The 23547-nt window shown below is 42.0% G+C and overlaps 6 protein-coding genes across 8 annotated transcripts in view; 4 read left to right on the top strand and 2 right to left on the bottom strand.

Annotated features, from left to right (window-relative positions):
• The window catches only part of LOC108649650 (uncharacterized), a 203819-nt gene extending 194617 nt beyond the window's left edge, over positions 1 to 9202 (top strand). Inside the window, exons 2-6 of one of the 2 annotated variants that reach the window (XM_089258590.1) lie at positions 2468 to 2509; positions 5531 to 5634; positions 6547 to 6663; positions 6730 to 7205; positions 7273 to 9202. In XM_089258590.1, coding sequence (XP_089114716.1) covers positions 5533 to 5634; positions 6547 to 6663; positions 6730 to 7205; positions 7273 to 7678 — 1101 coding nt within the window. In that variant the 5' untranslated portion in view covers positions 2468 to 2509; positions 5531 to 5532 and the 3' untranslated portion in view covers positions 7679 to 9202. Of the gene's footprint in view, positions 1 to 947; positions 2510 to 5530; positions 5635 to 6546; positions 6664 to 6729; positions 7206 to 7272 lie in introns of those variants that run through there. The other variant, XM_018098631.3, reaches the window with a different exon arrangement.
• A 453-nt stretch (positions 9203 to 9655) lies between these two features.
• Fnta (farnesyl transferase alpha) lies at positions 9656 to 11133 on the bottom strand. The gene is made up of 3 exons (XM_018099140.3): positions 10725 to 11133; positions 10300 to 10660; positions 9656 to 10238 (listed from the first exon to the last, which is right to left on the bottom strand). Exons 1-3 carry the CDS (start codon positions 10861 to 10863, stop codon positions 9746 to 9748), a joined length of 993 nt encoding a protein of 330 aa, XP_017954629.1. The 5' UTR covers positions 10864 to 11133; the 3' UTR covers positions 9656 to 9745.
• Positions 11134 to 11532: 399 nt separating this feature from the next.
• LOC108650042 (uncharacterized) lies at positions 11533 to 13261 on the bottom strand. Its single transcript, XM_018099167.3, has 2 exons — positions 12714 to 13261; positions 11533 to 12638 (listed from the first exon to the last, which is right to left on the bottom strand). The coding sequence occupies exons 1-2, from the start codon at positions 12850 to 12852 to the stop codon at positions 11752 to 11754; spliced, it is 1026 nt and encodes a 341-aa protein (XP_017954656.1). The 5' UTR covers positions 12853 to 13261; the 3' UTR covers positions 11533 to 11751.
• Positions 13262 to 13407: 146 nt separating this feature from the next.
• Tbcd (tubulin folding cofactor D) lies at positions 13408 to 17372 on the top strand. The gene is made up of 4 exons (XM_018099109.3): positions 13408 to 14470; positions 14528 to 15670; positions 15738 to 16612; positions 16672 to 17372. Exons 1-4 carry the CDS (start codon positions 13528 to 13530, stop codon positions 17275 to 17277), a joined length of 3567 nt encoding a protein of 1188 aa, XP_017954598.1. The 5' UTR covers positions 13408 to 13527; the 3' UTR covers positions 17278 to 17372.
• Positions 17373 to 17526: 154 nt separating this feature from the next.
• AIF (Apoptosis inducing factor) lies at positions 17527 to 21120 on the top strand. Of its 2 annotated transcripts, none has more exons than XM_018098958.3 (7): positions 17527 to 18080; positions 18203 to 18450; positions 18541 to 18828; positions 18887 to 18986; positions 19044 to 19293; positions 19360 to 20174; positions 20239 to 21120. In XM_018098958.3, exons 1-7 carry the CDS (start codon positions 17969 to 17971, stop codon positions 20634 to 20636), a joined length of 2211 nt encoding a protein of 736 aa, XP_017954447.1. In that variant the 5' UTR covers positions 17527 to 17968; the 3' UTR covers positions 20637 to 21120. The 2 variants fall into 2 exon arrangements, with proteins under 2 accessions (XP_017954447.1, XP_017954448.1); XM_018098959.3 differs by having other exon boundaries at positions 17528 to 18080; positions 18203 to 18240.
• Positions 21121 to 21546: 426 nt separating this feature from the next.
• LOC108649885 (uncharacterized) lies at positions 21547 to 23547 on the top strand. The gene has a single exon (XM_018098964.3). The coding sequence runs from the start codon at positions 21919 to 21921 to the stop codon at positions 22453 to 22455; it is 537 nt and encodes a 178-aa protein (XP_017954453.1). The 5' UTR covers positions 21547 to 21918; the 3' UTR covers positions 22456 to 23547.

Genomic DNA, 23547 nt, shown 5'->3' with positions numbered 1-23547 from the left:
TTGGCAAATGTGTTGTGGAAACGCATGCAAAGACGAGCGGTGTTATTGTTGCTATTGCCTTAGCTGCCGCTTGCTGTTGTTGCCAGTTGCGGCTGCTGCTACTGCTACTGCTGACTCTGCTGCTTTGGGGTGTACAGTTGCGCTAAGCAGCGCAGCGTGGCCAGCCCAAAAAAAAAAAAGAAAACGGCAAAAACAAAAGCGCAAAACTCCCAAGCGAAAACTATGGAGTCAGAAAGGGGGTTAGAGTTGGCGGGCTGGCAACTCGCACACTTCTGGCATGTTATTGCATGCAGCATTAATGCCGAACCTTGTGCTCGCTCTCATTCCGTCGCGAGAGAGTGCGAGTGAGTGTGAGAGCGTAAACGAACGAGAGAGAGCAGCTGTGATGCGGCGGGCAACATGTGAGCGCAAGAGCAAAGACACAAATGCAGGCGGCAAATAAATGTGCTTGTTACATGCATAACCAAAAAACGCAACTGAACGAACGTTGAATGCGCTTAACATCTAATGAATATAAATAAATGCATGTAATGCAATTTTTAAAAATTTGAATTTGATTAATAAAATCTACATCATATTTAAGAATTATTTCCAACTATTATTTTATGATATCTTAAAAAGTTTAAATTTCCATATGCATCCTTAATTCGATATTATAAATTCGCAATTTGTTTGCCACCCAAAAAGTATGCAATGGTAATTCTTGGAAAATAATTTTTCTGGGTAAATAGAAAATGTTTGTATTAAGGTATTTAGGGGATGGAAAATGCGTTACAAAGCAAGCGGCAAAGTCGTAAACTCTCGAGCTAGGGGTAGCGCAACACACGAGACGAGGACGAGACTGCAGACGAAAGCCGACAGCCGACAGCAGCAGCAACAACAAAATGCGAATATAAAAACAGCAACAAAGATGTCGGCAACACGATGTTGACGACGTTGCCACGTTGCAGTGCCGATTCGCCACACATACATAAATATAGAAACTTGGGCCAACATCTGGCTCTGCTCCTTGGATTCAGAATCAGTTCGTTGTCGTCAGTCAGTCAGATTAGTTCGATTCCTGCGAATTCCAAACGCCTTCCGAAGCGCAGCGCACATAGTACACAAAGTCCACAACAAATTTGGAACGCACTGCATAGGGCAGCAGCAGCAGCAGCAGCAACAACAACAGCAGCAGCAGAAGCAGTGAATCAAAAGCGTAGCCCACGGCAGAGCCCACAGAGTCTTAATACAACAATTAAATTAGGCGAATTGAATTTCTCTCGAACTGTGCGTGTGTTCTCTGAGTGTGTGTGCCGCGCGCGACTGTGTGTGTTTGTGTGTCCAAGTGGCGCGTCCTTGGGGCTGGGCCTAGCACTAAACAAATAACTGAAGCCAAAAAGCAGGCGCCGCACAAGGAGACCATCAAAGCCCACATAGCTGCAGCAGCAACCAGAACCAGGCCAGCAACAGCAGCAACAACAGCAACAGCAACCGAAGCAGCAGCAGCACAGCAGAAAATCAATTTTCGTGAAAATACATAAATCGAAAACAAAAAAACAAGTGAAACAGATAGACGGACAACCAAATACCTTCTAAGCACCAATACAGCTCAAAAGTACCGTACCGTGTGTGCAGTGTGCGTGGGACGCAACAACAGCAGCAGCAATAACAACAATAGCAGCAGCAGCAAGCATAAGAAGGATTGGAAGGAACAGAAAGCGGAGAGAAGAGAAGCACAGAGCGTTACCATCACCAACTACTGCACGTCCTCGGCCGCCATGCTGGACTAGCACACGCTTGTTGTTGTATCTGCCGAAGATACACATAATACAAATACAATAAAAGCAACAATAATAAACGAAAAACAAAAGCAAAAGGAATAACGGGCTTTCCTGGCTGGTTAGGCCTGTCTGTGGAGGAGTCGCAGCAGCAGCAGCAATAACAACAACAACTACAATACCGTACTTTGAAATTTTGATGCACATATAAACATAGACGCACATACGTATACATTCATAGACATACATATACATACAAATACAAATACGCATAGCAGCTCTTGCTCCTGAGCAGCCTGCCGACATCCTCCATTCATAAAGGGCCTAACCAAACGACACGAGACAACGGTTAAATACAATTTACAATCTATAAAAAACTAAAAGTTTATATAAATAATATCAGCTACCAGGCAACTAAATTTTTCAACAAAACTAAAAAAACTAGCACTCAACAATTTAAATACCAACCAATTATATTAATAAAGAGCATCTGTGATTCGCATATAAAAAAAAAATTATTTTCATACTGCACTTTTTCTAAAACTGCGAAAAAATTTCTACAACAAAACATTAATTTAAAAAATTAAAATATTGTTTGCCATCAAACTAATTAATAATTAAGCTCAAATAAAAACTAATTAATTCAAGCAGCTGGCTTCGGCTTGACACAAACGCAAAAGCAAACGCTACAACAACAACAACAACAACAGCAACAAATTCATACAAGGTCAACGGATTTAATATTTTTTGTAAGTATTTAAATACATATATGTACATACATATGTACAATCCGCATACATACATACATACATCTATACCTGTGCATGAGTATATGTATATGTGCATATGCAAGTGCACATGTGCATGTCAATTAAAGCAGAGATTTCTGCTCGCCCATGAACATATTTTTATATCGAGTGTCTCCCAGAAATGAAGAAGAGGAGACAAAATCAAACGCCAATAGAACTTAGAATACCCTTTAGCTGAACTGCGAATAATTGAGCTTGTGGAAAATGAAGCAACAGTTGGTTAAGCTAGCTATATTTGCTGCAGAGCAATATAGAAAATATCAGTTGCTCTAACTAATGTTAATACTTTATATGGGCAAGATTATTTTCTATAAATTAAATTATATTATTAACAATAATTTAGCAGCAACTTTTCTATATGTACAATACTGGTGTTTGCCATATACCCCATTTGATAGGGTATATGAAATTAACGCTTCATAGGCACTTACACGATTGTAATTGGGGAAAAAACAAATTAATTGGCCGGCAAGCGCGATGCGCTCAGCGGGTGCTACAGGATTCACCGGGAAGAGGGGCCATTGATGCTTCCACATTTGGGAATGGCAACGATATGGAACTATCGGGGAATTCGCGATTCGCCAGACGGCTGCGGTGTCTGCTACCTGCTGCGGCTGCCGCTGCGAAATGTCAACGGTATTTTTAAAGGCTAAATAAGCAAACGAAAAAGCTGTTATGCGAACGGTGTCTGCTCAAGGGACCATCGGGTGTCGCGCTCTCCTTGCTCTCTCTCCTCCTCCCTCTCTCTAGCTGTCTGCCTAACAACAGATTACAAACACTTATTATATTGATTTTGTATTTTGAGCTGCATATTTAGTCAGCCGTCTGTATTCGCAAACTGTCTCAGACGTATAGAGACCCCAGGGCTGCAGACGCACTGGGTAAATGTGGGTAGTTCGGTTCAGGTAATCGATTCCACAACTCTAGGTATTTTAAGAAATATAGAAGGGAAACTGGTATATTTTAAAATTTTAGGTCAATCAATCTTTTGTAGTGGCTTGTAATAATGTAGTAGGATTTACCAGGCAGAATGGGATGTCGAGCATAATGGCCTGAGATCTCAGTACAAGTTGTTTTCCACTCGATCAAAGCCGATCACTCCATTCTAGGAACTCTTGTGTTCAGGGTTCGCGGTGTTTTCAAGCCTTGCTCACATTACACACATTGTCTCCTGTGAGCTATGTTTTGCGTAGCCCTTAAGAAGCCCACACGCTTCATCACCTACATTCATAAGTATTATTCAAGAACACGACTAATACAAATACTAATTTCCACAAATCAGCCACAAGGCATTAGCGTCCGTCATAGTTACCCCCATGTGGGGGCGTGGACGTTTGCTTCGCTCTGTTCGCTTCGACACACACAACACAAATGGCCGTAATAAATATAGTCATAGTAACCCAGTAAAACAAGTAATGAATGATATTCGCCATTTGAGCCAATCAATCACATCATCAATCAGTCAAATAGTCAAACAACCAGCATTTTTCCCCTTTTTTCGACTTGCCTGTCAATCAAGCAAATGGGAACTGGGATAAAAAAGTGTTGAAGTGAGATAAACTTGGGTTTAATGTAGGTTATAATGGAGCAAGAAGGTTACAGCGCCCACTGGCTGCATAATATTTGTGCACTTGTCTAGGGCAATATAGTAGCCCAACAATATTCCTTATGTATAATATATACTTCTATTATAATATTTAAAAAATACAAACAAAGAAGCTCAAGAGTTTCGTTACACATTTCCATGCCATTGCAGTCAACAGCTTATATTATTTTGCGGGTGGGGAAATGGCTCGTTACGTATGCGGTTTATAGCAGCTAATACGGTTTGAAAATTGGCTCAATAACGGATGTGCTCACATATTCGATACGTAATGCCAAAAATCTAAAGGATATGGCCATCAACATATATTTTACTAGCCAATATGACAACATCATCATCTTCATCATCAGCATCACCGCCATCATTATCATGCATGTTGTGACTGTCAACGGCATTTTCTTGACTCTTTATTTTGCATATTTGATTTGTACATTTTGCAATAAATACCCTGTAACCACCGAGAGCGGGTAATCAGTGTATTACCTGATCAAATAAAAGTTTCTTTTAACAAGATCTACAAATAATATATAATTTTATAGTATTACTAATGATTATGGCAATGCTAATGACAATGAATAATAATAAGTTTCGATGATGATGATGATAATCTAGTCGCCTATTCTCGATTGTAGGACATTGAGTGCTTTCATAATCCATTCCTTTTGGCCTTGATTGAGGCCAAAGCGTGAGGCTTTCATAGAGCGAATAAGTGGGTGTATTTGATGCAGAAAAGGGGGCACACAAATAACCCATTGCACTCGAGAAAGCAAACAAATATTTGAGATTATTAATGCTGCAAAATGTGGCAAGCGACTCATATGCGAGGCAGAGAGGCTAATGGCAGCTGCAGTTGCCATTATGGTGAATAAAATGTGTCTAGTATATATATGTAGACTATAAATACATATTATATGTACGTATAATATAAATTCCAGCGTATAGTATGAAAGCATCTGTGGGATATATAAATGTGTTTAATTGTATATAAGTCTACAAGAGTGAAAGGAAAAGTAAAATTTATGCAGCGTAAGAGGATTACAGGCTAATGTTTTATTAAGTGTGGAAAAGACTGCCCAAATAAAATTTAAATTTAAATAGTTTCTAATTCCCTAATTGTTAACAGATGGTTGAACCCTTTATGAATATTTAACGAATCAGATGAGGGAGGAAAGTTATACTAAACCCAGAGCTGAGGGTGGTAGGTGGTTAAAGGAATGCAAATGGGAAATGGATATTATTGTAGAAATGCACAACTAACAATTAACTGAATATAAGTACTATTAATCAGCTTGGGAAATATTCTCGTTTATTCTCGTTTTACACTCATTATGAACTATCTTCTCTTCTCTCTTTTACAGAAATGGAAATCATTCCTGAAGGTAGACACTTTCGTTTGGTGCATGAATCAGAGCTTCCAGAAATTTTGGTAACTTTAGAGCGCTATCTGCCGGAATCATTAAAGGTAAGCGAGAATGCTCTACGGGCTCTACAGCTCTGAAGAGACCTACAGACCCATAGACCCACAGACCTATAGACCTATATTCGACCTCCGATTGCCGCCCACTCAAAATGCACATAAATATTGAGGCAGCCTGTGTTGCATGCCACTGACACGACTCCATATCTGACAGCCACGCCCACTTCTCTGGTAATTTGTAGCAACAATTACCTGTTGTGGGCGTGGACGTGGGCGAGTGTGTGTGAAGCGCCTGCCAGCAGCAAGCCACCCAAACAGGTAGACCGCATAGTCACACAGAGTCATGCAATCTCGCCGACCCATCGACTGATGTTGACCTCTTTTTTCAATTTTTTTTCTTTTTCAACTGTCTACGAGCGATTCATTTCAATTTTTAATGCGCCCTGCAAACGGCAAGCGGTTCGCTTAGTTTGGCTGCGGATGAGACTGGCACTGTGCAAGGGGGCGTGCCCAAAAGTAAACTATTTTCGCCTTCAAGAAATTTTGGAGTTTCGGCGTCAGCCAAAGTTTCAACATTTATGTAAAACTATTCGCTATTTTTTTAGGCGTGCTTAAAACAACACGTGAATATTTTTGTATGCAAATCTTAAGGCTATGCGGTTGGCAAATTACAAAGACCTTGTCTATAAGGTCAGCATTAACTAAACGAACTCTTTAGGCTAATCAATGTAATTTTGTGTGTATAAGAAGGAGAAGAAAGTAAACGAAAAATCCTTCAATTATTATAATATTCTTCTTAGTATACAGTTCAATTCTGTCCTTTGTACTATTCTGTATTATTGTTTTTCTCCTTTACAGCTCTTTCCTTATTATTTTCTAATCACATAAGGGATTTTCCGAAAGTCCCTTCAAATAAATAAATTCTAAGAAAAACTTGTATGATCTTTTCGTTTGCAGTTTCATCAAACCATTAAAACGTACCTGAATGATCGTGTTTGGGACTTTAAGTTTTATGTTGCTAAAGATTGGCCCGAAAAGCCGATAATATTACATTTTCCAGGATGCACGCTAACGGTAAATAGTCAGGGCCGACGCCCATAACCCATACGGCATTATATAAATCTCGTATTTTAATTGCAGCCGCACAACAATATATACCAAACGTTTGGCATATTTTGTCCATCCGCACACATCGAGTACGTCGATCTGATGCGCACCGAAGATGTACTTATAGATTGGCGAAAGCCATTGTACCTGAACTTTACGCACGTCGCAATTATGAATCGCCTGGATGAGTTCTATTCGAAGATTGGAGTGATGGAGCGACTGAGCGGTGATATCTATGTGTGCAACAAGCTGAACACGGACCTGGAGCTGGAGCCGCTGCCCGACGATGCGGAAATGCGCTTGCTAACATTGGAGAACGTTCAGGGCATACACGATCTATATCCGGCCAATGAAATCGAGTGCGTCAAGCTCTTCGATATACTCGTGCGTGTGCTGCCCGGACTGGGCATCTATCGCAAGGATACGAACGAGCTGGCGGCATGGATGGTGCACTCGTATTACGGCGCTATGTTTTCTATGCAAACACGTCCAGATTACCGACGCATGGGGTGGGTATAGCCATTCCCTCTGACCTATAGATCTATAGTGATCTAATATATCTCACTTCTCTAACAGTTATGGCATTCGATTGGCCAAGTCATTGACTCAGCTGGTGATCGAGCGAGGCTATACTCCGTTCGTTGTCATACGTCCACAGAACGATGCGTCCAGGAATCTATATACCAAGCTGGGCTATGTCAAGGCCTACGAGACATGCCGTGTGCGTATGACACCCGATTGCTATAAGGACAGCACGGTGGGCACCATTGCGAACACCTCGTATGCCAAGTTTCCACCATTACCTCAGGACGGCGATGAGTTGTGCGTTATGCTGCCTATGCGCAAGCATATACCCGGCGAGAGCCAGGCCGTCGACGACGAGGGCATCGAGGATATGTTGGCTGAAAAATGTGATATCAGCAACGATGAGGCTAGAGAGCGTAAGACAACAACCGACGAGGGCATTGGCGAGGATAAGTAGGCAAAAAGAGAGAGAGAGAGATAGACAAAGAGAGAAAGAGGAAAAGGGAGGACGATGTAGCTCCAAGAGCTGGCATAAGAGTTAGAAAGACAGAGTTACATTAGAGAGAGTTACAGATTGATTGGTATTGAATGATATATGTATGTATATGTACATGCATGTCCATGTCAAGAACAGTTGCAAATGTCGATTGTACGTACATACATACATACATATATATTCAGATAAAAACATAGCAAGTGGCACAAGTGGCATTAATTTTTTAACAATTATATGAAAAACAAAAGAAAACTAAAATGTATATCTATATAGTATATATGAACATATACATATACATATATTTATAGATGGTATATGAAGCTTCCTCACACAAAGCGCAGAAAACGAAAAACCGAAATGTTGGTAAATGATTTATTTTATATAATATAAAGGAGTAACAGAAGAATGAAGTAAAACAGTAATATTTGTAATGAAACACAAATTCTGATGAAACAGATTTTAGAAATGAAACAAAATGAAATTTTTAATTTTTTTTGCTAAAAATGCTTTTACACAAATGTAATTCAAACCAAAGGCGAACATTATTTCAAATGTATACATATAGATATTCTATATATCAAATTGTTAAAAAAAAAAATAACTATCAAAACTTTTTCTCTGGCACACCCAACACTCGGGAGCGACATGAATCAGTTGTAGTAAAAGAAAAGAAAATTTAAATATTTTATAATGTGAGCCTACACTTTTTTCTAAACTATATTATATATAGATATATTTGAACTGTCTTTAAAACTAATTTCCTAAATAGCTTTGATTTTGAAAGTATGTTTGAATTTAATAGGCTTATTTTCAAATTTATATACGAGGTCTGTTCAAAAAGTATTACGAAATTTGAGTTTTAGATTTTGTATTCTGGTTTAGTGTTTTTTCAACTTAGAATTTCGAAATTTTGAGAATTATGTTTACTCATTTGAACTAAACAGCCGTTGAACTAGTTTGCATTTGTCCTCTCTTGTTGTGCATTAGTCAATATAGTTCCCCAATCTGGTTTAACCCATGTAGAACTCACAGGGTTTGATAAAGGGGACACAAAATATATATTCATAAACAATTGAAATCATTAAAACAAAGAGACACCTAAAATTCACAATACTTTTTGAGCAGACTAAAAAAATTTTAAAAAAATAATATTAAAAAAAATATATATATATATATTTTATTATTACGAAATTTTATTAAACTATGCAAAAGAGTACTCCATATATATATATATATACTCCTATATATATGTATATATACATTAAAATGAAAACAATATTTTGTATCCATACTAAAAAACACGCCAAAGATGTCTTCTGCTTTATTTTAAAGTATTTTACTGAATGCCTGGCAAAGAGCACACGAAATTAAGTTTTTCTAATCCCAAAATTGTTCAATTGCCAATTGCCTTTTGCCTATTCCAAAACAAAAGTAAACGAAACAAATCTAAAAACAATTTCCATTCTGAACAAACTAAAAACAAAATATATACGCAAGAAAATCAAATTCAAAGAAAATAACAAAAAAACGTTATATATTACCAACTGCTATAATGTATGTACTCAACTAAAAAATAAAAACAAAAGATAAATAAATAAAAACTGAAAGAAGCAAATTTAAATGAATAAAAATATTGAGTCAGCAGAAAGTTAACATTTTTTTTTTTTGCTGAACAGACAGATAAAGATGCAGACCAACAGGACATAGTCCACGATAGTGTCAGTCTATGCACGCTGTTTATTTTCCATATATCTCTCTGTTCTGTCCCACTGTAAGCAATGCTCGCTGATAAGAAATGCGTTCAGATAATGAACAAAATTATCTTATGATGAATTTTACGTGGACAAACAGCAACACGGAGCTCGGTAAACAATTCAAACAAGGCGAGACCTTGCAGCACAACTTAAATAACTTAACTAGAATTCTATGAGCGGTGTCTATGGTCTAACATGGTATGTATTTCTGTATATTAAGAAAATAATGCCTGAAGGGCAGAAACGCAAACATATTTTGTATATGAATATAAAACTAATCAATTCCTTCCGTCTGCTTGCTCAGCTGCGTCTTCAAATGGGACGCCACGTACTGCCAATATTTACGACGTATAACATCATGTTTGCTGGCCATGTCGTCGCACAGCGTATAAACCTTTTGGGCAATGCTGTTGTCTTCCTGCTTTGAATCCAGCGCCTGCTCCTGATAGAGATCGATGAGGAAGGCTAGCAGATAGGGCGAACGATTGCCAGCATTGTACAAGCCCTCACTAAACTCCACTACTTCCGGTAGGCTATCTAGCTTTCCACTCTTGCTTTGTCGCAGGACTCCAACCAAAAAGTTCCATGGGCTTTCGTTATTCTTGATGACTCGTATGCGATCCATGGCATACTCGGCCTCCCGTTTGATAACCTCTGGAGTGAATCCAAAATGCTTGAGCACGAAGAACCGCTGATTCCAGGCCGAATTGTTACGTGGATCCTCGCAAATCAAACGGTCGACAAAGTCCAGCTCGTCGTCATAGAGACTAAAAGACAAATGATTACAATTTGTATATCAATTCCAAAATATTTGCGAATTGGGTTTACTTGAATGTACGTATGGCCCACTGGCGATGCTGCCAAGCATGATAATTCTTTGCATTGCCATCATTGTCTAAGGCATTCTGTGTCAACTCCAGCTCCCACTTGGGGCAATTCATCATCTCGACAATGACCCGCCTGTGATGCCACACTTGGTAGTTTTTGGCATTCTGTCCAATGACCTCATCCAGATATTCCAACTCATCCTGCAAATTGGCTTTCAACTCACGCAATATGTCTCGTCTATATTGCCACACAGTATAATTGGCTGGATTTTGACGCAACGCTTCGGTTGTCAGCTCCAAGGCACGTTGCGATTTTTCACCTTTGGCAATAATGGCGCGCATATAATCAAATGTCTCTCGAACTGGAATGCAGAATAAAATTATTCAAATTGTTCTGCTTTTGGCTTAATATAAGTGAATACTCACACTTGGGTGAGTAGGCAATGGAAACAACTGGATTGGGTCCATCGTCCTGTGGCAGCGGCTTCACATCGGACCATTCGGGTCTTTCGCTGTAAGGCACCCATTCGGTGTGCAGATATTCCTCATCTGAACTATCTGTCATTTTTGTGCTAATAGAGCGCTATAGCAAGTGAACAATTGGGCGGAACACAATGGAATGGCAGTCGACTAGGTAACTTTCGTGAAAATATTCTCACAGGCACTTTGGCTTTACAAAAAATGCAACAGCTGACTCACGTACCGTTCACTGTGCTACGTTTTCTTATGCCATTCACAACGGTTGAAACACTATCGATAAATTTGTTTTAAGACCGAAACCAATTTATAACAAAAAAAATGCACACAAAAATCAAAACATACTGTTATATTAGAAATTTTTTTTAAATATCTTTAATAATTTAACATTATTTATCTCAGCAATTCGGATTTTAAAATATAACAAAAATGTGTGTGACCAATGATATGTTTATAATCTAGAAATATCTGCATTACCAAGGCGCCGTTTAAATATATATATACATAATTAAAGGATTTGGTTTTCGAAATGCAACAGCTGTTTATCATCATCTTACTTTGGCATTCACAGTAAATGGCGCACAATCGAAATATTTAATGTGTGGGAAATACCTCCATATAATAAAATTTATTCGAAAACTGAAGCATGAAAAAACTAGCATGATATAAACATATTAAAAATTTTATATTCCTAACATTTATTTTGTATAAATAACTAACAGTTATATGAAGGAAATATAGTCTTCAAAGTAGAAGCAATTTATATTCCATTTGTATTATTCCATAAAATAATTACCGCATTAAGAATATGGGTGTTTGTGTAGTGGCGTAGTGAGGGACCATTTATCAGATACAGACACAGTTTTTGTAATATTTGGGTTTACGCCGTAAAACTAAAATTTGGATGCAGCCAATTGCGAGTTTATAGCTTAAGGTCTAGGATTTATGTATTTACATCTAAATTCTTGTTCAATCCTCAATATAGGGGCTCGTTCTCGATCTTAACATCACACTCGATCATCGAACTATGAGCGAGAAAAGCGCTTCCATTCATTGAGCCAGTCCCCGTACTATATTTTGTAGTGTCACTGTCATGCTCGTGATTATAAACACCAGCTGATGATGCTGGATTTAGTTTTGGTAAGCTGGAGGCACCCAAGTGCTCCGTCGACTGCATGTCCTGCTGATTCATCTCCATCAGCATTCGACTGACCTCCGTACGAAATTTCATGTTGTTTAAACTAGATAACGTTTTCACATGTGGCAGCAAACTGATTAGGAAATTGTAATCGGGATCATCTTTGGCAGTTGAATCCGCTGTAGCAGGCACTGGTGTCGACTTTGTGTTTGTCGTCGTATGGCCATTTTGATAAGCTCCATCAGTGGACGAGGATGTCTTTCGACGTTTCGCACGCTTCGCCGCTCTCGCTTTGGGCAGCAAGGGAGATAACAGTCCGGGTGAGGTTTCCACGTCTGATCTATTCATGGTGGTGCATGTATTCGGCACATCAATGTTTTGTCTTCTGATCACCGAATGCTCGGAGCTAGAATCGTGGATTTGTGAGTCCACTGTATCCCGCTTGAATATATCACCCATAACATCGAAGTCGAAGGAATCGTCATTATCGACGTCAATAACAAAGTCATCCAGCTTATTTTGTTCAAAGTCTGAGAAATCGTTGTCTATGTCAAACGGCACTGGTGAGAAGGAAACTAATTTATCCGGATCGAATATATCGCGCAGAAATTCCAAAGCACGAAAATAAGGCCAATTTGAGTTTGGGATACGCTTTTGCTGTATTTTCCGTATTTCGGTGCGATAGCTATCACGTAATCCTTTGAAGCGCTTTTTACACGTTAGCACTGTACAAATATATTAACAATAAAGATATGAACATTAAAGCAGGATAAACATGCAGCTGGATTCATTTAGCTCACCGTCCAGGTTCATTTTGTTTGCTACCTCCTGCCATTGCAGGGCTCCAACATCCTTGCGTGCACAGTGCTGCATCGTTGAGTCCCAGAGAGCACGACGCTTTCGCACTTCATCGATCAGCCGAAAGTTATCCAATTTCATTTCAAGAGCTGGACCAAAAACCAGCGTAAAATACAAGGTTCTGTAGCGTGTAAACAAAATCGCGAATGCGTCAGGGCTACCAAAGACACAATGTTTCAGCAGCGCGAGCAGCACGCGTTACCGCGTCCGTATGAAGCAACAATCGTAAGTTGTCTATTTTCTTATATCTTATTCGTAAACTAATTTTTTTACAATTGAATTCAAAATCAGAGCAACAAAATTCAGAACTGTCGAAAAATAAACCGTTTTGCTTTCTTGAGTCTTCTTTTTAGCCGGCTGCCAGCCCTGGAAAAGCAGCTGCCGCGTTCTCTATCATATGTTCGACGAACAGCAGAAATAAAACCGAGCTGCAGTGCTGCCACTATTTGCACTTTACGATGGTAAAGGACTCGTATGATTATGAAAAATAACGGCGTCAAATGATCAAATTTTCTAACAAATAGTTTATGTTATCGATAAACGAATCTCTGTCACATCATTTTGGCACTTTCTTAAATTTTCAAAAATAAACCAAAGTACTACTTGTCAGCCCTGGCCTGTCAGCGACCGCTCTGAGTGCGAAACAGCTAGAACGAAACAGAGCTGAAACAGTGAACGAAACTAAAGGTGAAGTTCGACTTGATTTGCTCGTCCGGCTGTTCAAATAATTTACAATTTTATTGCAATAGCAGAACGATGCAGCAAAGCGACGAAGTTAAGGACGATGATTTGCCTGCGAATACGCTGGAGCACTTTGCCGAACTGGAGCAAGTCCTCGCGCTCATAGATAATATGAAGTCGGTACAAGCGAACTCTTTCGAACGGGAATTTGAGCAATACACAGAGGTGCTCTCCCGCTACCAAGAGCAGCCGCATCTGCTCGATCCCCACCTGGAGCTCCTACTAACACGGCTATTAAACAAAATAAGACAGCCGAACCAAGAACCTGGGGAGCGTGATGCTGCTTTTAAGTACTTATACGTGATTTGCAAAGTTCGGACATATAAAGTTTTGGTTAAGTTTATGCCTCATGAGTTGAGCGACTTGGAATTTGTGCTGCAGCTGCTCAGCGAGCAGGATCCCAAGAAGTTCAGCAACTGGGAGACTCGGTATATGCTGCTCCTCTGGATGTCCATATTGGTTCTGAATCCCTTTCACATGTCCCGACTGGATGCGTATGATGCAGATACTCCTCTGCCACTCAACAATTGTAACCATGATGGTCCACTGGCTCCCGCTGCCATGCCCAAAATGGAGCGCATCTACGAGCTGTGCAAGCTGTATGTCTCTTCCAACGATACCTGCAGCAATATGGCCGCCTACCTGTCCGCCAAGTACTTTGTCCGCAATGACATCAAGGACTTGTACTTGGAGCGCTTTTTCGACTGGATTATCGAGCAACACCAGGCGGATACCTTGCAGGTGAAGTTTGGTCAGCTGGCTGCCGTTGCGTCCATACTGAAGCATGGCAAGCGAGAGGATCTGCTGCCCTATGCGGACAAGCTGCTCCAGTGGATCCTGGGCTGTCAGTACAAGGATGTCAATGATTTCCTCAAATATAAATACTATATCAAGATTGTGCAGCGACTGGGCTTGGTGCAGCTCAAGCCACGCATCGCCAGCTGGCGCTACAAGAGAGGTAAACTAATTTATCAATAGCTAAACCCTTCTGCAATCAAAGATTTCTCCTCCTCAGGCACTCGCTCGCTAGCCAGCAATTTGGCTGCCCAGCCAAACGCTGCGGGCGATTTCTTGACTGTGCAGGCTGAGCCTGAGAATGACGCCGCTGCCGAGGAGATCGTAGTCCCCGACTCTATTGAGGAGGTGATAGAGGAGCTTCTCCAAGCGCTGCGCAGTGGCGGCAACGATATACGCTGGAGTGCAGCCAAGGGACTGGGTCGAGTTACCAATCGCCTGCCCAAGGAGCTGGCTGATGAGGTGATTGGCTCTGTCATAGACATACTCAATCCTCTGGAGCCGCACGAGGCGTGGCACGGCGGCTGCCTTGCCTTAGCAGAGTTAGCCAAGAGGGGCCTACTCCTGCCCTATCGCCTGCACGAACTTGTGCCGCTGCTGATGCAGGCGCTCTTCTACGACGAGATGAAGGGCTACATGTCCGTCGGCCAGCACATTCGGGATGCTGCATGCTACATGTGCTGGGCCTTTGCTCGCGCCTACAACCCGGACGATCTGAAGCCATTCGTCCAGCAAATCTCATCCGGTCTGCTCACTGTGGCTGTGTTTGACAGAGAAATCAATTGCCGACGCGCTGCCTCAGCTGCCTTTCAAGAGAGCGTCGGACGCCTCGGCAACTTTCCCTATGGCATTGAGATATCCACAACCACGGACTTTTACTCCGTGGGCATACGACAGAATTCGTATTTGTCCATTAGCGATTTCATTGCACAATTCGAAGAGTATCGCCAGCCTCTCATAGATCATCTGGTGCAGCGCAAGGTGGGCCACTGGGATCCAGCCATAAGGGAGCTCACAGCCAAGGCGCTGCACAAGCTCACCTATCGGGCACCCGAGTACATGGCGGCCGTCGTCCTTCCTCAACTCTTGGCCAAAACGGAGACGATCGACGTGAGCGCCAGGCATGGCTGCGTGCTGGCCATGGGCGAGATAACGCTGGCCCTAAGGCAGCTGGAAAGGGCGCCAGACTCCAAGGGGACCTACCTATCCAACCAGCGCATTGCTGAGCTCAATGATCTAGTTAAGAGTTTTGTGGAGCGCAACTTCTATCGAGGCATGAGCGGCGAACTGATGAAGCTTAGCACAGCCAGCTTCATACGTAACTGCAGCGTGGCCCAGCTGCCTGTAACCCAGGAGTGCCTAGGTATGTGGAGCACATACATATATGTACTGTGATATATTCATTGTAAACATCTGGCCTTTCATTACAGCCAGCTGGCAGCACGTCATTGAGCTCTGCCTCATCACCAAGACGAACAACATTCGCGACGCTGCTGTCGATGCTTTTGCGGAGCTCTGCCTCTCCTTCTACTGCTTGGAATCCCGCTCAGCTGACAACGCGCGCATTATCCACAGATATTTGATAGGCGCTGACAGCGACCTGGAAGAGTACATACGCATGGGCTACATTGCCGCATTGGGCGCGCTGCCCGCCTTTATATTGCGACAGCATTTGACATCCATATTGCATAGTCTAGTAAATCACGCATTGGTTCCTCCAGGCGTGTGCGATGATACCGAGCCGGCGCAGACCCACAGATGGAGCGAGGCGCGCACTCGTAGCGTTCAAGCGCTGAGAAAAGTGGTCAAGACGGTTGGCTACGATTCGTCCGTGAACTGCTCATTTGCAGACCGGGTGCACTTTGATAAAGTGATTAATTGTCTGCTGCGTGCATTGGATGAGTATACCTTGGATAATCGCGGAGATATTGGCGCCTGGGTGCGCGAGGCGGCAATGCAGGCGCTCTTCGAACTGGCCACGGAGTGTCCAGCAGATCTCTTATCCCCACACCAAGTGCATCAAATTGTGGTTGGCTTTATGCAGCAGGCAGTGGAGAAAATCGATCGCACACGCGGGCTGGCTGGCCGCCTCTGTTGCCAGTTGGTCCACTGGGTGCCCGCCATTCCTCACATTCGCGACCATGAGCGACTGCTCGAGATCTTCCCAAAAGACGAGAAGTCCGTCCTGTGGCTTTTCGCTGACCAGACATTCCCCTTATTCTGCGAGCTGCTCGCCTTGCCGGCCTACTCGAAGCGCGTTTTGCTTGGCCTCTCAGCCAGCATTGGGCAGCTGACCGAATCTCTGGTGAGAATCGGATAATACATTTGAGCTGAAAGAGTATCAATGTCTTATCTCTATTTCAGATAAAATACGCTTCTGCTGCACTCTTCCAGTTCCTGCGTGCCCATCAGGAGATGGTGCCGCGGCTCTGCTCGGAGATTGTCCAGAATTTCGAGTGCCATCTCCTGAACGAGCGCGTGACCTATCCCATGCTCAGTTTCTTGGACATTCTCCTCGGCTCGGGCAGTGTTGAATTGGTCCTGCATGATGAGAATAATCCCTTCGCCGAAGACATTTATCGCCTACTCAATCTGGAGGTCAAAGGCTACAGGAAGCTGTACAAGACAGCCACCAGTATTAGCACCTTTTGTCAGCTGCTTCAAGTTCCCCGGCTAAGCAAAAGAATCCTTTCCAAAATGTCCGTGTTTCTCGGTCTACAGCATGTGCACGTGCGCAAGACGGCGGCAACCAAGCTCTACGAAGCTCTGGCGCTGCACGGCGATGTCACCGACATACCCGAAGAGAACATGGATGAGATCTTGACTCTGCTTTCGGAAGCGGACTGGACATTGCCCTTGGTGGAGGTACGCCCGTTGCGTAATGAGCTCTGCAATTTGATGGGTATTAAGCCACCGGTGAGTGGCGCAGCTGCTGCTGCCAGCAAGATGGAAATTGTGGCTGATAAATAATAGATTTAGTAAACATACCAATGTACTCGACGTAGCCGTCAATAAATAATTTAATGCCTTGCACAAAAGATTCGAGTTTGATACGATAAACTGTAGGAATCCTTGTGTTTGATCCGAATGCATGAGAACGAAATCCTATTCAGATGGATGTTGGTTAGTAGCAGCGGCATTTCCGGTTTCGATGCCAAATAGGTTAAGGCTGAAACTGATCTACATTGCCTTAACTGTTTCACTACAAGCAAACAAAAATCATTCATAGTCCAGAACAAAAGTAACGAATCTTCACAATAGTTTTTTGAATTGTGAAATGAAACAGAACATACGCCAGCCCTGGTCGTCGCGGTACGTGAGACAAATGCACAGTGTTGTTAAGCGCCAGTACATGGAGACGGCGTGCGTGTGTGCAAATGTTTTATTCCGATCCGAATGTGTGTGATGTAAATTAAAAGTCTTTCTTATTTCGCATTTAAAATAGATGTAGCTGTGCTGATACTCGAGTCATATTTTCACTGAGAATTAATTCACATATCGAACAAAAACACGACGTTTTTTTATTTACTTCAACAATAATATATACATTCACGTTTATACTATTGTTACACAAGAAAACCCAAATAGACTTAAAATCTTGTTGTTGCCTTTATTGCCCCCCTCGAGACAAACACATAACGATACGAATCGAAACGGTATTATGAGCATTTGGAGTGTGAGATGTTTGTGTCAAAAGTTCTGTCGACAGGCGCACATATTAGCCAGCAGACGAATCATACAACCCGTACATCGACTTCCCCAACTGATAAATGGTAAGTGGAGCGCTGGAGCAGAGGGAGCAAGAGTGAGGTTATGCTCGACTGGTAGACCGGCATGCAGCATAATTTGATTGAAATCACTTTTATTGTATTAAAATGTGTATCCTCTATTGCAGGCATCAGCCGGCCGGCACACAACAGTTTGTATCAAATGGTAAAAAAACGTACGCTTGAGGCACGCTCTAAATTACAAGCCAATAAGTATCCGAATCAGAATGCCTGCATGAAAGTGGCCCAAAGTGTGGAATTCGTACCCGATATGGATGACGATGTTGGAGCAGTCACAACTGCTTCCAATATGCAGAGCCCGCCCATCAACTTCACTGCCGCATCTGCTGTCATACAAGAACCACAATTTCGCGTGGTATCATCCATTCCATCATTCATTCATTCCACTTGATTTGCACCTCCTATACAAGCAATATATCTCTAATACTTGCGATTTCTCTTCCAGGGCTATGCGGACACCCGACCGTCATCCACTGCCCAGGAGGTATTGAAGTCTTCTCAGTGCGAGAAACCGCCAGCGCTGGCCGTGGACAAATCTGATGACATATGCAAAGATCCTTGCGAAGAATTCCATCGCCTGCGCCGAGAGACAACTATTGCACGTGGCGGCGGCGGGGATGCATGCGGTGGGGGTGGCGAGGACGATGATAAAAAGAAGGCGGAAGAGAAGCTGAAACAACTAAAGCTACGATGCATCCTTGGTGCATTGGCGGCACTTGTAGCCGGAGGCCTCGTACGTGCCCCAAATACTTAGAAATCTATCATAAATAACTGTTTGTAATCACTTGCAGTTCGCTTGGCTTTGGTCACGTCAGAACAAGGACGGGGCGGGCGATGGCGAGAGCCCAGAGGATGCTTTAAAGCGAGCCAAAATCTCTGGATTCATCACAAGTAACTGGCAGACTAGCTAGTCTTTATCTATGGCACTGATCTATTGCATCCTTTCAGCACCTAGCAGCTCAGATAAACTTCCCGCGCATGTTCCTTACTTGATTGTGGGCGGCGGCACTGCCGCCTTCTCCGCGTTCCGCGCCATCAAATCGAACGACGCCAAGGCCAAGGTTTTGATGATCAGCAATGAGTTTCGCAAGCCATATATGCGCCCACCCCTATCCAAGGAGCTTTGGTATACACCAAATCCGAACGAGGATCCCATTAAGGATTATCGCTTTAAGCAGTGGACAGGCTCGGAGCGCAGGTGAGTAACTCTGAGAATACGCTAAGCAGCGCTGTTTGTACTCACACTTAAATATCCGCCTGACAGCTTGTACTTTGAGCCAGAGGAATTCTTTGTGGACCCGGAGAAGTTGGACGAAAGCGTGAACGGCGGCATAGCCGTAGCTCAAGGTTTTGCCGTTAAGAAGGTGGATGCAGAGAATCGTATTGTGACACTAAGTGACGGTTATCAAATCACTTACGATACGTGTTTAATTGCCACCGGCTGCTCGCCCAAGAATCTGCCCATGTTCCGCGACGCCCCGCCCAGTGTGCAGGAGAAGATCATGGTCTATCGCACGCCAGATGACTTTGATCGTCTGCGTCGCTACGCGCTGCAGAAGCGCTCGATTACGATTGTCGGCAATGGGTTCGTTGGCAGCGAACTAGCTTGTTCGCTGGCCCACTACTCCAAAGAGAACAACGGAGGCAAGGTGTACCAGGTGTTCCAGGAGAGCGGCAACATGTCCAAGGTGCTGCCCAACTATCTGAGCGAGTGGACAACCCAGAAGATGAAGGCGCAGGGCGTCTGTGTGATAACCGACGCCAGCATACGCACGGCCACGCGGGACGAGTCCCAGCTGAAGCTGGAGCTGAACAATGGCATGTCTCTGCTAACCGACATCGTGGTTGTCTGCGTGGGCTGCTCGCCAAACACGTCAATGGCTGGCGCCTCGAAACTGGAAGTCGATCGTAGCCTGGGTGGATTCGTGGTAAACGCCGAGCTGGAAGCACGTCGCAATTTGTTTGTGGCCGGTGATGCGTCCTGTTTCTATGATCCGCTGCTGGGACGCAGACGTGTCGAGCATCACGATCATTCCGTGGTTTCCGGCCGTCTAGCCGGCGAGAATATGACTGGAGCGAGTGAGTATTGGAAAATAATATATTCATATATGAGAATACTTGAACCTATTGCCTTCATCCACAGAGAAACCGTACACCCATCAGAGTATGTTCTGGTCCGATCTGGGCCCAGAGATTGGCTACGAGGGCATCGGCCTGGTGGACTCCTCGCTGCCCACCGTAGGTGTCTTCGCAATACCCTCGAACAACGATAAGCGAGCGGATAGCCATACTGAGGTGCGTGCGGATGCAAATGCTGATGAACAGCTGAAAACGGCTACCGGACCCGAGATGAGCTGCGATCCCAGCGAGGAGCCGAACTATGGCAAGGGCGTTATCTTCTATCTGCAGAACGAAAAAATTGTTGGCATTTTATTGTGGAATCTATTCAATCGTATTGGACTGGCGCGTACGATAATCAATCAGAACAAAAGCTACGATGATCTCAATGAGGTTGCCAAACTTTTTGAGATACACGCGTAATACTAGTTAGGGATGTGCTCGAGAGACTCTTTCCTTAGACCCTAAAGTCAAGTCAAGTCAGATGTATATATTTATTTCACGAAAGGACCCAGAAGCTATCGTTGTCAACGTAGTCATCGCCGTCGTCGTAATCGGGGCCTCCCAACGTTCCATGTCAGCAGTTAAATGCATGTACATACATAAAAATCTTAAAAGCATATATAGATATACACATATATATATTTCTTGATATGTATATATGTATATATATGTGTGTGTGCATTTGTATATGCATGAGCAGCACAGACACCAAGGCACAATGCAACAAAAATTTAGTGTTAATTTTATTATTTTGGAATAAACCGTTGATTTTTAGTCAACATCCAATTGAGATGGTGGATTGAGACATCAGAGCTGCTCGATTGGATTCACAGAGGCAAATAAAGTAAAAGCAAAAACAGAAAATAAAACCAAATCAAGCTGAATAAATATGTTTACTAGATTATCTCTGACTATATAGTTTACCGTGTAATCAAGTTGAAATAGTTTTTTCTTTTCCTTTTCTCAGTTATTTTCTTTTCTTTCTTTTTCTTTTCTCTTAGCATAAAATCATTGTTATTATTTAATTCGTAACTGAACAGCTATGTACTTGATTTAATATATATCCTATATATATATTTAATACATGTTAAATATTTCATAATGATTCATTTAAGAGCCTACATTTAAATGAAAGTCTTCAAATAAAATCTGTTAAACAGGCACCTTAAATTTACACATATATTTGTTGTTAATTTAAAACTAGAATTTAGCCTAGATTATAGTGAAATTTTAGAACATATTCAAAAGCGAATATCAATATGATTTCTGCGCGGAACAAATGAAAACCTAAAAATAAGAAGGGAAAAGTAGGAAATCCTAAGTTAGGATCTAAAATTCTTTGAACAAACTCAAATTGTAAATGACAAATGGTGACAATATGAACGGAGTTTGAGAATCTGAAAACAGTTGCGATTCCCAGTTAAAGTTTATGATCCTAAAAATGGTATAGACCAAATACGACATATGCCTGGCTAAGGTCTATTATGGACGATGTCTTACCTGGCTGTTAATAAGAAATTCTAAGTTACGGCAGCTGCCGCGGATTAGTCCACTTATTAGCGGACCCGGGTCGAGCCAATCGCACCAATAGGCAGGTAGCCTGGTGCAATCCATCTCACCTGGTGGCCAGGTAAATCCCTGAGCTTGCATAAAAGGGGCGAGCAGTGCTAAGTGGATAGACAGTTCAACTACAAACGTCAACATGAAGAGTCGCATGGCATCCTTGATCAAGAAGACGGGCAAGCCGTACACGGAGTCCGATAAGCTGCCGTACATCAACAACTATGGCGCACTCGAGCTGGAGGCAGCTGCCGCACTGCTAATGCTGCGCTATCAGTACGAAATCAAGGCCGCCAATATCAAGCAGACAACGCCTCCGCTCTCAACAGTCACAGTAATAGGTGGAGGAGGAGCAGACGCCTCATTCGAACCCATCGCCGAGGAGTCCACGCCGAAGGAGCCGATGCGCAGTTCCATGGCTGCTGCATCGCAGCCGCTGAAGAAACGCAGCATCCCACCGCATCTGCTGCGCCGCTCGCTGACGCCAGCCAAGGCGACGCCGCCACCCACGCCCAGTTGCAGCAGCAGCAGCAGCAACAACAGCGTGGCAGCAATCGGCGGCAGCACAATAGTGAAAGCCAAGCAGAAGGCCACCTCCACTGCGGCATGCAACAAGGCGTTGCTCAAGTCGTGTCGCAACATGATTCGTGAGTTCCTGGACAATCAGGAGTTGATCTAAAATTTCCTAGGTGGTAGATCTAAAAGACAGACTATCGAAGACATCATTTACTTAAGACGTAGATCTAAAACTTAATCAGCAGCGGTTTTAAACTTCAAAAGTAATTTAAACACGGTGATCTAAAACAATTCGGCAAGTGATCTAAATACACAATCAGTATCTCATCTAAAGCACAAAAATTAATTGATATAAATGATCTAAAGTATTAGTCACATCTAAAAATCAACATTTGATCTAAAAAGTATTTAAAATCTAGCATAATCATCTGTTGAACTAAAACACTTAAAGCGGCTGATCTAAACTTAAAAAGTTATTATAATTTAGTGATCTGAGAGACAGTCTAACTTATAATTCAAATCACAGAAAAGAGAAACAAAATTTAGCCATCAGTAACTGATCTAAAAGTCTCCTAAATTGTATTCATAGAAACATTTGACTTCAGAGTTTTGATTTCATTTATTTATTGCATATATAAATTTGTTTCATTACTTGTTTTTTTTTTTTTTCATATATAATATGCTCTATATATATATATATATATTATATATATTTTTTTAAATATATATCATATCGAAAGATAAGGTATTTTTTCAATGGAAGAACAGGTATTGTGGCGACACTAAAGTGCTAATTATTAGCTATTGGCGGTGTTTAAACTTAAGCAATTAGACGAATGAAAAACAAACAAAAATTATATTAATTAAAAGTAATTATATATATATATACGTGTGTATATATATAGTTGTCTATATATAAATGTATGCATGTATGTACTTAATGATTAATAATTACAGCTTGTAAAATTTGTATATTAATTATAATTATAATTATGTGTGTGTATTTCATAATTAATAAAGTGCCTTTGAAAATGTACAAAAAATTTAATTAGTTTTTGCATTTGTTGTTGTTTTTGTTTTAAGATCAATTTATGAACACCTTTCGCTTTCCTTTTAGCTAAAACTAAATACAAGTACATAAATATGCATGTGTGTGTGTGTGTGTGTGTGGGTGTGTTTGTTTACAAATGGAAGCCAATGTTTTAGAACTAATAGAAATTGCTTTGCCAAAAACAAACAAACTAAATAAACTAAA

This window comes from Drosophila navojoa, chromosome 3 (genome assembly GCF_054131105.1).
Source record: "Drosophila navojoa isolate 15081-1374.11 chromosome 3, UAZ_NAV_1.0, whole genome shotgun sequence".
Lineage (NCBI taxonomy): Eukaryota > Metazoa > Arthropoda > Insecta > Diptera > Drosophilidae > Drosophila > Drosophila navojoa.
This window is presented reverse-complemented; position numbering and strand designations above follow the sequence as displayed.

Excerpts from the sequence above, each read along its gene's own strand:
- LOC108649885 (XM_018098964.3), top strand. The coding sequence starts at position 21,919 with ATGAAGAGTCGCATGGCATCCTTGATCAAGAAGACGGGCAAGCCGTAC.
- AIF (XM_018098958.3), top strand. The coding sequence starts at position 17,969 with ATGAGCATTTGGAGTGTGAGATGTTTGTGTCAAAAGTTCTGTCGACAG. Across the intron at positions 18,987-19,043 it reads AATCTCTGGATTCATCACAA|CACCTAGCAGCTCAGATAAA; the intron begins GTAACTGGCAGA and ends GCATCCTTTCAG. Across the intron at positions 20,175-20,238 it reads CGAGAATATGACTGGAGCGA|AGAAACCGTACACCCATCAG; the intron begins GTGAGTATTGGA and ends CTTCATCCACAG.
- LOC108650042 (XM_018099167.3), bottom strand. The coding sequence starts at position 12,852 with ATGAAATTGGATAACTTTCGGCTGATCGATGAAGTGCGAAAGCGTCGT. Across the intron at positions 12,639-12,713 it reads AAACAAAATGAACCTGGACG|TGCTAACGTGTAAAAAGCGC; the intron begins GTGAGCTAAATG and ends ATATTTGTACAG.
- Tbcd (XM_018099109.3), top strand. The coding sequence starts at position 13,528 with ATGCAGCAAAGCGACGAAGTTAAGGACGATGATTTGCCTGCGAATACG. Across the intron at positions 14,471-14,527 it reads CAGCTGGCGCTACAAGAGAG|GCACTCGCTCGCTAGCCAGC; the intron begins GTAAACTAATTT and ends TCTCCTCCTCAG. Across the intron at positions 15,671-15,737 it reads TGTAACCCAGGAGTGCCTAG|CCAGCTGGCAGCACGTCATT; the intron begins GTATGTGGAGCA and ends CTTTCATTACAG.
- Fnta (XM_018099140.3), bottom strand. The coding sequence starts at position 10,863 with ATGACAGATAGTTCAGATGAGGAATATCTGCACACCGAATGGGTGCCT. Across the intron at positions 10,661-10,724 it reads CATTGCCTACTCACCCAAGT|TTCGAGAGACATTTGATTAT; the intron begins GTGAGTATTCAC and ends TCTGCATTCCAG. Across the intron at positions 10,239-10,299 it reads TGGGCCATACGTACATTCAA|TCTCTATGACGACGAGCTGG; the intron begins GTAAACCCAATT and ends TTTGTCTTTTAG.